Source organism: Gallinula chloropus, assembly GCF_964237585.1.
Source record: "Gallinula chloropus genome assembly, contig: HAP1_SCAFFOLD_51, whole genome shotgun sequence".
NCBI classification, from domain to species: Eukaryota; Metazoa; Chordata; class Aves; order Gruiformes; family Rallidae; genus Gallinula; species Gallinula chloropus.
In genome coordinates, this window is record NW_028168423.1 from 975,194 (window position 1) to 987,159 (window position 11,966).

At 47.7% G+C, this 11,966-nt stretch overlaps 1 protein-coding gene across 1 annotated transcript; it reads right to left on the minus strand.

Moving 5' to 3' along the window:
- Positions 1-4,646: 4,646 nt before the first annotated feature.
- On the minus strand, positions 4,647-11,041 carry LOC311204466 (olfactory receptor 2B6-like; the record flags this gene model as incomplete). Its single annotated transcript, XM_084280889.1, has 3 exons — positions 4,647-4,676; positions 10,472-10,636; positions 10,895-11,041. 3 exons carry the CDS (start codon positions 11,039-11,041, stop codon positions 4,647-4,649), a joined length of 342 nt encoding a protein of 113 aa, XP_084137015.1.
- Between the last annotated feature and the right edge of the window lie 925 nt (positions 11,042-11,966).

Genomic DNA, 11,966 nt, shown 5'->3' on the forward strand with positions numbered 1-11,966 from the left:
TAGACAAGCTGACCTATTAACCCTTACTGCACAAATTCTCCCAGATCTCTTTGCTCAAGCAAGGCTTAGCCATTCCTTTTTCCACCAGAATGCTGGAGCATTAAAACGCTCCTTCAACCTCACCACACAACAGGCTACAGAAATTATCGCCACATGTCCTGATTGCCAACGAGTATCTTTCCCATCAGTCGCGGGTGGAATTAACCCCCGAGGACTGCAAGCCTTACAGTTATGGCAAACTGATGCCACACACTATCCAGAATTTGGAAAACAGAAATATATACATGTCTCAATAGACACCTTTTCAGGAGCCTTATATGCATCCTGTCATATGGGAGAGAAGGCTCGTGATGCTAAATGCCACTTTTTACAAGCCTTTGCCACTTTAGGCATACCCCAAAAGATAAAAACAGACAATGGACCTGCATATATTTCTGCTACCCTAAAAACCTTTTTCAATACCTGGGGCATTACACACATTACAGGAATACCTCATTCCCCTACCGGTCAATCCCTTATTGAGCGCTCCCACCAGTCTTTAAAAAATATTTTACAAAAACAAAAAGGGGGAATGAGGCAGGCAACCCCAGGAGAAAGATTACAGAAAGCATTATATGTTTTTAATTTTTTAAATTGTTCCTTGATGGACCAAAATCCCCCTATTGTTAGACATTTTAATATGAGCCAAGAATTCACAGAATCAAAAAAGGCACCAGTTTTTATAAGAGACCTAGAAACAGGACAAATTTTAGGCCCTTATCCGCTTGTCACTTGGGGAAGGGGTTATGCTTGTGTTTCCACAGAACGTGGTCCGCGGTGGATCCCAGCGAGGAACGTTAAACCCTTTAGAGAACCACTGACGACGACCCCAGCTGAAGAGCCGGACGCGGATGTTCCGCCACCTACCTGAAGACTACTATCATGATACTCTTTTTGTTCTTGTTTGGGGCCGCAGTGAAAGCAAATCCTTTTCCTTCATTTTTCCCTAAGGTTAACATATGGGTTACACTGGCCAACCTAACAGATCAAGATACTCTTTGTCTGGCCACTGCCTCCCCAGAGAATCCTTTCTCTACCTGTCTGGTAGGATTGCCACTTGATAATTGGACAAGATTGTGCGATCCAGTCCATCGGTCCCTGATGACTAATCCCACAGACAATTGGGATGGGTGGACACCATATAGGCCACAACTTAGCTTAGAACCCCAAGAGATTGAACTATTAGGATCGGTAAAAATGGATTTTTGTGTTAAGTTCAATTATACAGGAAAGAATCAATCGCGGGTATGGGACGTATCCCCTGTGCATTCCATATTTCGTAATGAAACAGCTTGGTGTAATTATACATCACGCATCATATCACGGTCTGCAAATGTGCCTGTAGCATTGCCACCTGGCATATTCTTTATCTGTGGGGACCGGGCCTGGCCAAGCATACCCTCACACATTAAAGGAGGTCCTTGTAGTTTGGGACGTCTTTCACTCCTTACCCCCAACACATCTAGCATTTTACAAATGCACAGAACTCACTTTAGGAAACAACGAGCTACGCATGCATTTACTTCTGAGTGTGATGATAGAGTAGATTTTTGGAACTTTGGACAACGCTTTACGGCCTCATTCCTTGCCCCTGGTGTCGCGTCTGCAAAGGCACTAGGCACCTTGGACAAACTGGAATGCTGGCTAGCAAAGCAGACCAATGCTACTAGTAAAGCGCTTTCTGGTCTTTTGCTTGATGTAGATAGTGTACGACATGCTACTTTACAAAATCGTGCCGCTATAGATTTTTTGCTTTTAGCTCAAGGACATGGCTGTGAGGATTTTGAAGGCATGTGTTGCATGAATCTTTCAGACCACTCGGAATCAATACACGCCAGCATATAACAACTTTAAAACGGAGTTATGAACCTCCGAGAAGATGATAGATGGGACTGGCTAGACCAGCTATTTTCTAGCTGGGGTCTCACAGGGTGGATAAAAAGCTTAATCAAAACAATGCTATATGTAGTGCTTGTTATTTTGTTGTTTTTAATATGTTTGCCGTGTTTTTTACAGTGCGTACAGACAATGATTTCTAACTCTATTCACAAGGTTCTTATTGTTCAACAGAACGGGGGAGATGTGGGAAAAGTAAGGGAGGATTCTGCAGCTGCGGAACTACACAGTGTAGCAAGCGACCAAGATCTGATAGCCTTGATTGGGTGAAAGCCGTGGGAGACATGAAGGTCGGAACGTCTTGAAACCTTGGGAGGCGAGAGACATTCCATTGTGCTGACAGTGTAACTGCAGCTGCAGTCTGAAGATAACCTCTAACCCAGACGACATCAGTAACCTGTGAAAAGCCTTTTGTTGATTCTGTGTTAGCCAATCAATGCAGAACTCACTAAGCTTAAACGCATCTAGAAAGTATATAAACTGCTGTGTGTGTGTAATAAACTGATCACTTGCTTACATTAAGCGGTGTCCCGTCTCTCTGTTGCGGCAACAGATGTAGGTAGTTAAGGCCAGGCGTTCGGAAAATGTCATGCTGTACGGAAAGATAAGACCCCCTTCAGGTAGCCAATAGTGTTTAGCCTGTGATGTAAGCAGGTGGAAGTGATGTCATAAATCTAAGCTATATAATGCTGTTGCAGTCACCATTAAACGCCATTTGCCGTCCATCACATTGGTGTCTGTGTGCTGATGGCCCGAGCTGCCTGGGGGTGGTTGCAGCGCTGTTCCTGAACCAGGTTACCATGCCTCGAAAGGCAACAAGTGGTGCCGAAACCCAGGAAACTCGCCTGAATTCAGGGAACGGTGGCCAGAGTGGCAAGACCAGCCTGGTGGGGAGGACGCTCCTGGACCAAGAAGGAGGATGGAAGCCCTTGTGAAGGTCGTATTACAATTACATAAGCAATTGGTTGTAAGCCTAAAGATTTTACTCTTGCTGTTGCGAGGCTTTTACATATTGGGGTTATTGAGCAGCCGGTGGATATTCTCCACCCTGCAGTGTGGGATAAGTGCACTAAAGCTCTAGGAGAGGAGACTATGTCTTCAGGTACAGGGAAAAACCTTACGTCGTGGGGAAAAGTTGTACGGGCTTTGCAAAAGGCCTTACAAGAGCAAGAAACCTGGAGAGCAGTGAGGGAATGTTTGTTGTCCACCCCAAAATTAGGAGTCAGGGCCGCCACACAAACTTTGCAGCTCCCAGACCTTAAGTGGTCTACTGAGCCTAAAGGTTCATTAGAGGGTAACATGCCTCCTCAATCCCTGAACCTCGACCAACTTACAGAGGGACAAGAGCGAGCAAGACCTTTTTTGGGTGAGCTAGTTGAGGAAGCAAGAGGCGCTGCTGAGACCTCAGAATCTCAGGAAGTTTGGCCTCCACCACCGTGTGCATTCCAAGATGGCTCTGACAGCGAAGGAGAGGGGCGGGGCCAAGATGCCTCTGGCGGGAACAGGGAGGAAATACCGCAGCCAGGTAGCTCATGTGAACAGGAAGAGGAAAAGAACAGGAGTGACAGGTGGAGAACCAATCAGAACCCGCTGACTAGAAGGCGGGTTGGGTTGAGGGGAAGGAAACAACAACGATCCAATCACAAATGTTGTGGGCGGGGCCGAAGCCCGAAAAAAAGGAGTAAAAACCCGGAAGTGTCTTGTCAGTTGAGTTCCGGCTCCGAATCAGATACTAGCCAAGGCGAGTGGCTCACAACTGATTCCAGCTCAGAGGAGGAGGAATTGGGGATAGATCAAATTAAAAGCCTAATTCTTTCCATCAAAGGTAAAAAGGGGCCGCGAGGGGGAGGACTTCCTCTCACGGATTGGAGGAAAATACAGAGTGCATGCGCCAACTGGGTGCCATCAGCTGCGCTAGCATTCCTGGTCTGGGTGGTGGATGGGGGACAGAGTTTACTAGCCAATAAATCCTAAGTATGTACAAGCGATTGTTAAGGCAATCGCTGATAAGGGGCTCAATTCTGCCATGGTCTCCACCCTAATAGATGGGGTTCTTGGGGGAGATGACCTGCTCCCATTCGACATAAAGCAAACTTGTAGAATGATCTTTGATGGGACAGGGATGATTGTTTTTAAACAAGAATGGGAGGAGAACTGTGCAAGGTTCCTGGCGCAAGCAACTGGGAATAATCATCCTTTAGACAGCTCCAGCTTGCAGCAACTAATGGGTACAGATCCGACAATGCTCATCCCCCAAGCACAGGCTCAAGGCCTGAGAGCCCCTGAGGTTATGGCAACTACTCGTGCAGCCAGAGAAGCTATTCGCACAGCCTTTAGAACCATTGCCAGACCATCGCCATGGGCCACAATAAAGCAGAGTGAAAGTGAAAGCTTCACACAATTTGTGGATCGTCTCCAAGCAGCAGTTGACTCATCGGCTCTGCCTCCAGAAGCAAAAGGCCCGGTCGTGGCAGAATGCCTGTGTCAGCAGTGTAATTCGGCAACCAGAGAAATTCTGCGCTCATTGCCAACAGGGTCAACATTGCGGACATGATTAAGCATGTTGCGTGGGAAGAACAGCTAGTTCCACTCCAGACAGCTGTTCGCACCGCAATAGCTAACACGGTGGTGTGTCTTAAATGCGGTCAGACTGGCCACGAAGGAGCGTATTGCACCTGCTTTGGGAACTCATCAGCGGCATTCCCCCTGCGTCAAAACCGGTCCAGGGGACCGTGTTGGGCCTGCAGTAAAAAGGGGCATTTTACCAGGGATTGCAGGTGTAAAACCCAGGGAAACAGGAGGGGGAGAGGGCACCCAGGCCGCACACAGCCTTCTCCCACCTGGGATATGAAGCGGCCCAATTATATCAACCCCAGATGAGGCAGGGCACTCTCGAACTCGTTGCCCCCTTGAGAAGTGACCAACTATATGGCCCAACTGACACTTCAAGCAAACCTGACTTTGCCTCTGACAGTTCAAGCAAACTTGACTTTGCCTCAGGAAGAGCAAAAACCACCCCATGGGGACGGCACCCCAGGGTGGCCCTGGCTGTAAAGTGTGATGACCCGCCAGTGGTGTGGGGGGTCTGCTCCCTTTATAATGCTTTAAATGACACCACTATCAGAGTCCCATTTTTGATTGATACTGCAGTAGATGTTACAGTTATCACTGAAACAAGCTGGCCCCCACATTGGAAACTGGAAGATGCCCCCATGGTGGGTGGAGTTAGGGGAGTGACCTGAGCCCGGAACAGTGCTCAATTAATAGCAATGACACTCCATACTGAAAGGGGACCAGAGAAAACAATCTCTCTCTTCCCATATGTCATGTCAGGAGTCCCACCCCTGCTAGGAAGGGACGCTTTGGCCCTATTGAAAGCCAAGGTAACAAATTTACTGTAAGGGCCACTGCCGCATACCCACTTCCACCAATTAAACTGACGTGGAAGTCGTCCGACCCAGTGTGGGTTGAGCAGTGGCCCCTGTCGCAGCCTCGAATGGATGCTCTTCTTGAGATAGTTGACCGCGAACTACAACGAGGTCACATAGAACCATCTACTAGCCCATGGAACACCCCAGTTTTTGTAATACCCAAACGAACCAGTGAGGGGTTTTGCCTCCTACATGACTTGCGGGAAGTAAAAAAGAGAATTCAACCTATGGGTCCTGTCCAAATGTTGTTGCCCATGAACTCTATGATACCAAAAGGGCAACCTTGCGCTGTTCTTGACATTAAAGACTGTTTTTTCTCTATATCTTTACATGAGGAAGACAACGAGCAGTTTGCTTTTTCTGTTGTATTCCCAAACAGCCAAAGCCCTAACCTACGCTTCCAGTGGAAGGTGCTGCCTCAAGGAATGATCAATTCACCCACTATCTGCCAGATTACAGTGGATCGAGCACTGGCACTGGTACGACGCAGTGACCCGACTGCAACCATCATTCAGTATATGGATGACATCTTGATCACCGCGCCAACAGGGAGTCAAGTGGAGCAGCTGATAATAATGGTCTCTGAGTCTCTGAAATCGAACGGGTTCGAAATCACGAGCGCAAAAATCAAGAGAGGGTGTGTGTAAGTTTCTTGGGGGTGGGGATAACAAGTTCTTACATAACCCCGCCTCTAATAAAAATCCATAGGAACATCAAAACCCTCCATGACATGCAACAGTTGGTGGGATCTTTGCAATGGCTCCGCAATATTGTCCTGATCCCTCCGGAAACCATGAATCCCCTGTATGAACTCTTGAAGGGGAAACACCCTTGGGAACTGTCCTGGTTTTGGTCAGGATGGAGTTAATTTCATTTGTAGCAGCAGATGGAATGCTGTGTTTGGGAGTTAAAATGGGAGTAGTGCTGATAACACCCTGATGTTGTTAATTGCTGTCAGACAGTCACCCTTTAACAGTCCCATATGGCCAGTGCAGAAGTCGACTGGAGAGTGGAGGCTGACAGTAGACTATCGTGGCCTAAATGAAGTCACTCCAGGTATGAGTGCTGCTGTATCGGACATGCTGGAACTGCAGTATGAACTGGAGTCAAAGGCAGCCAAGTGGTATGCCACAATTGACACTGCAAATGCTTTCTTCTCAATACCACTGGTGCCAGAGTGCAGGCCACAGTTTGCTTTCACCTGGAGGGACATCCAATACACATGGAATCGTCTGCCCCAGGGGTGGAAACACAGCCCCACCATCTGCCATGGACTAATTCAGACTATACTGGAAAAGGGTGAAGCCCCAGAGCACCTGCAGTATATTGATGACATCATTGTATGGGGCAATACAGCAGAGGAAGTATTTGAGAAAGGAAAAAGGATAATTCAAATCCTTTTAGAAGCTGGTTTTGCTATAAAACAAAGTAAAGTCAAGAGGCCTACACAAGAAATCCAGTTTTTAGGAATAAAATGGCAGGATGGGCATCGTCAGATCCCAATGGACATTGTCAATAAAATAGCAGCTATGTCTCCACCAAGCAACAAAAAGGAAACACAAGCTTTCTTAGGTGTTATAGGTTTTTGGCGAATGCATGTCCCAAACTACAGCCTCATTGTGAGCCCACTTTACCACGTAACTCGGAAGAAGAATGATTTCCAATGGGGCCCTGAGCAGCAACAAGCCTTTGAGCAGATCAAACATGAGATAGTCCATGCAGTGGCCCTTGGCCCTGTCCTGTCAGGGACAGATGTTAAAAATGTGCTTTACACTGCAGCTGGGGAGAATGGCCCTACCTGGAGTCTCTGGCAGAAAGCACAAGGGGAGACTCGAGGTCGACCGCTGGGGTTTTGGAGTCGGGCCTACAAAGGCTCTGAGGCCAATTATACTCCAACAGAGAAGGAAATACTGGCCGCCTATGAAGGGGTTCGAGCCGCTTCAGAAGTGATTGGAACTGAAGCCCAGCTCCTCCTGGCACCTCGACTGCTGGTGCTGGGCTGGATGTTCAAAGGGAAGTTCCCTTCTACTCACCATGCCACTGATGATACGTGGAGGAAGTGGGTTGCACTGATTACTCAGTGGGCTCGAATAGGAAACCCTAATCACCCAGGAATTGTGGAAGTGATCACAGACTGGCCAGAAGGCAAAGATTTTGCGATGTTACCAGAGGATGAGGAGGTAACACGGGCTGAAAAAGCCCCACCTAACAACAAACTGCCAGAGAACGAGAAGCAATATGCCCTGTTCACTGATGGCTCCTGTCGCCATGTGGGAAAGCATCGAAGATGGAAAGCTGCTGTATGGAGTCCTACAAGACGAGTAGCAGAAGCCACTGAAGGAAAAGGTGAATCAAGCCAGTTCGCTGAGGTGAAAGCCATCCAGTTAGCCCTGGACATTGCTGAGAGAGAAAAGTGGCCAATGCTCTACCTATATACTGATTCATGGATGGCAGCCAATGCCCTGTGGGGTTGGTTGCAGCAGTGGAAAAAGAACAACTGGCAGCGTAGAGGCAAACCCATATGGGCTGCTGACTTATGGCAAGATATTGCTGCCGGGTTAGAGAAGCTTGTTGTAAAGGTACGTCATGTTGATGCCCATGTACCTAAGAGTCAGGCCATGGAGGAACATCAAAACAACCATCAGGTAGATAAGGCTGCTAGGATTGAAGTGGCTCAGGTAGATCTAGACTGGCAATGTAAGAGTGAATTATTCCTAGCTCGATGGGCTCATGATTCCTCAGGTCATCAAGGGAGAGATGCAACATATAGATGGGCTCGAGATCGAGGGGTGGACTTAACCATGGATGCTATTGCACAAGTTATCCATGAGTGTGAGACGTGTGCCGCAATCAAGCAAGTGAAGCAGTTGAAGCCCCTTTGGTATGGAGGACGGTGGATGAAATACAAATATGGGGAGGCCTGGCAGATTGATTACATCACCCTCCCACGAACCTGCCATGGCAAACGTTACATGCTTACGATGGTGGAGGCAACCACCGGCTGGCTAGAAACATATCCTGTACCCCATGCCACTGCCTGGAATACAATCCTGGGTCTTGAAAGGCAAGTCCTATGGTGACACGGCACCCCGGAAAGAATCGAGTCAGACAACGGGACTCATTTCTGAAATGCTCTCATAGACACCTGGGCCAAAGAGCATGGCATTGAGTGGGTGTACCACATTCCTTATCATGCACCAGCCTCTGGGAAAATTGAACGATATAATGGGCTCTTAAAGACTACCCTGAAAGCGATGGGTGGTGGAACATTCAAACATTGGGATACACATTTAGCCAAAGCCACGTGGTTAGTTAACTCTAGGGGATCCACCAATCGAGCTGGTCCTGCCCAGTCAAAATTTCCACGCACTGTAGAAGGAGTCCCAGTGGTGCATATGAAGAGTATATTAGGGAAGATGGTTTGGGTCATCCCTGCTTCAGGCAAAGGTAAACCCATGTCTGGGAATGGTTTTGCTCAAGAACCTGGTTGTACTTGGTGGGTAATGCAGAGTGATGGAGAAGTTCGATGTGTACCTCAAAGGGATTTGATTTTAGGTGAGAATAGCCAATATAATTAATAAGGTAGAAATTGTATTATAGTAATTGCAAAATAAACCATTACTGTACATTCATTATTGCTATAATTGCTGTATGTTGTTGTATGTTGTACCAATGGAGTTACAGCCGGAGTCATACAAGTCAATGAAGGAAGAGTGCCACGATGACGGGACCAAGACCTGGTGTTCCAAGAACTTTTTCCTCCTTCCCTTTGAAAATGAACATCTTTGATTCACAGAATATGAACATGGACCATGTCTGCTGTATCGGTCGAGAGCCCGAGATGCAGCATGCAACGATCCAATGGCGCATACTGACACCATGAGAGACTGTTACGATGAATGAAGCCTGAAAATCATCATGGACTAAATGTTCATTCACTCAACAAACGCAGAGGAAAGGTCCAGAGACTAAGGGAATAATACCTGTATGCATGTGTGTGTGTATACATGTGTACATACATATATGTGTGTCTGAAACAAGACACTGGTTGTACCCAAAAGAAATGGTTGGATCTGGTCATGACGTAAATGGTATGGAATAAGGGGTGGATAATGTCCTGGTTCTGGTCAGGATAGACTTAATTTCATTTGTAGCAGTGGATGGAATGCTGTGTTTGGGAGTTAAAATGAAAGCAGTGCTAATAACACCCTGATGGTTTTAGTTGCTGTCAGACAGTCAAGGACTTTCTCAGCTCTTCATGAGAAAGGAGGGGTGAAGCCAGGACAGGTGACCCAACTGACCAAAGAGAATATTCCATGCCAATTATGTCCTGCCCAGGATATCGGGGGCTGATGGGAGGAAGGCCTGGGGCGGCTCCGGGACGCGCGGTTCTTGGGGGACGGTCGGGTTCTGGGACGGCTCTGGGTGGCACGGCCTGAGCTGTGGGTTTGGTGAGAAACTGCATTGTGTATCAACAGCTTCATTTATTTTTGCTCTAAAGTCCTGTTACCATTGTTATATTGTATCTTTCTTTTATCTCAGTAAACTATCCTTATCCCAACCCATGTGCCTCTTAATTTCTTGGTTTTGGGGTTATTTGCCCCTTCCTTTTTCCTTCCCTTACCTCTCACCCCCCTCCCCTTCCCATTTCCCTGCTCTTTTCCTCTAAGGAGCAGGCAGCTGCGTGGATCTCGGCTCTCAGCCGGGGTGAAACCATGACACACTGTCATTTCATACAAGTGGTCAAGTGATTCAGCTGATGAAAATGTGCTTATATCTTTTTTTTAAATGTAAGGGGGGAAAAAAAGAAGGAAAATTTGGAACTCTTGCAGAAAGACATAATGCAAAGAAAGCAAAACTCATAATTAAGCAGTGTTTGGGTTAAAGTCCGGGAGATACTGCATTAGGAATGGGACGAACAGGCACCATGTTATTATAGTATAGAGAAACTAAAAGAAAATAAATGTTAACAATATTTTGCTTATTGGTACTTAGAAAAATCTCAACATCAGTTTCCACACGGCATTGTTTAGCTCCTGGTTCCTCATGCTGTAGATGAGAGGGTTCACTGCTGGTGGAAACACTGAGTAAAGAAATGACACTACCAGGTTCAGAAATAGGGAGGAGATGGAGGGGGGCTTCAGGTAGACAAACATGGCAGTGCTGAGGAACAAGGAGACCACGGTTAGGTGAGGGAGGCAGGTGGAAAAGGCTTTGTGCCGTCCCTGCTCTGAGCGGATCCTCAGCACAGCCCTGAAGATCTGCACATAGGACACCACAATGAACACAAAACACCCAAATGATAAACAGAGACTGAACACAATGACTCCAGTTTCCCTGAGGTAGGCATCTGAACAGGAGAGCTTGAGGATCTGGGGGATTTCACAGAACTGGTCAACAGCATTGCCATGGCAGAGGGGGAGTGCCAATGTATTGGCTGTGTGCAGCAGAGAATAGAGAAACCCGCTGGCCCAGGCAGCTGCTGCCATGTGGACACAAGCTCTGCTACCCAGGAGGGTCCCGTAGTGCAGGGGGTGGCAGATGGCAACGTAGCGGTCATAGGCCATGACAGTGAGAAGAAAGTACTCTGTGGAGATCAGAAAGAAAAAGAAAAAGAGTTGAGCCACACATCCTGTGTAGGAAATGGCCCTGGTGTCCCACAAGGAATTGGCCATGGCTTTGGGAACAGTGGTGGAGACGCATCCAAGGTCAGTAAGAGAGAGGTTGAGGAGGAAGAAGTACATGGGGGTGTGGAGATGGTGGTCACAGACTATGGTGATGATGATGAGGCCATTGCCCAGGAGAGCAGCCAGGTAGATGCCCAGGAAGAGGCAGAAGTGCAGGAGCTGCATCTCCCGTGTGTGTGCAAAGGGCAGGAGGAGGAACTGGCTGATGGAGCTTCTGTTGGACATCTGCTGTCAACAAGTGTGGAGACCTGTCCAAGGAAGAATATACAGTTACAAATTAAAGACCTCTTTTATGAGGAAAACCTCGTGAAACCCTAAGGGAATGCCCCCGTATTGACTCTCTGCATTGAGGAAGACTTTTGCCAGGTCCCTTTTGGGAGGTCTGCTTTATGCTGGCTTGTGTGTGTCACTGCTGGGAGGAGGGTCAGCTGTGGGCTGTCAAGAACTTAGTCCTGCCTTGCAGCAAGTAAATAGAAGGATGGTGTGATCTCAGACTAAATCCCCTGTGAACAGGAATGAGCTTTTCAGCACTGTCACTCCAGTTTCACCCGAGGGCAGAGCAGAGCTTTGGAGCTTTGGTTTTCTCCTGCCTGTACCTGAGGAGTGTTTCTTCTGTCAGAACTCCCTGACATTGCTGCTGCCGTGGCAGTGGAACCTTCCCCTGAGTGCAGAGAGGGGAGAGCTGCTCTGTCCATCAGCCCTGGTCTCAGCTGCCCTGGGCGCCATTTATTCAGACAAGGCTGGAACGACAGGGACAGACAGGAATACAGTGAGAGGTTTCTCTTCTCTAGGGAAGCCAATCGAAAGACTCATTAGTAAACCACAGAATCCTGAGGTCAGAGTCTGTGCTGGGTGGCATTTCTGGAAGCAGTTGCTTCTCCCTCCCTGACAATGTCTCTGCTGCCTGGAGCTG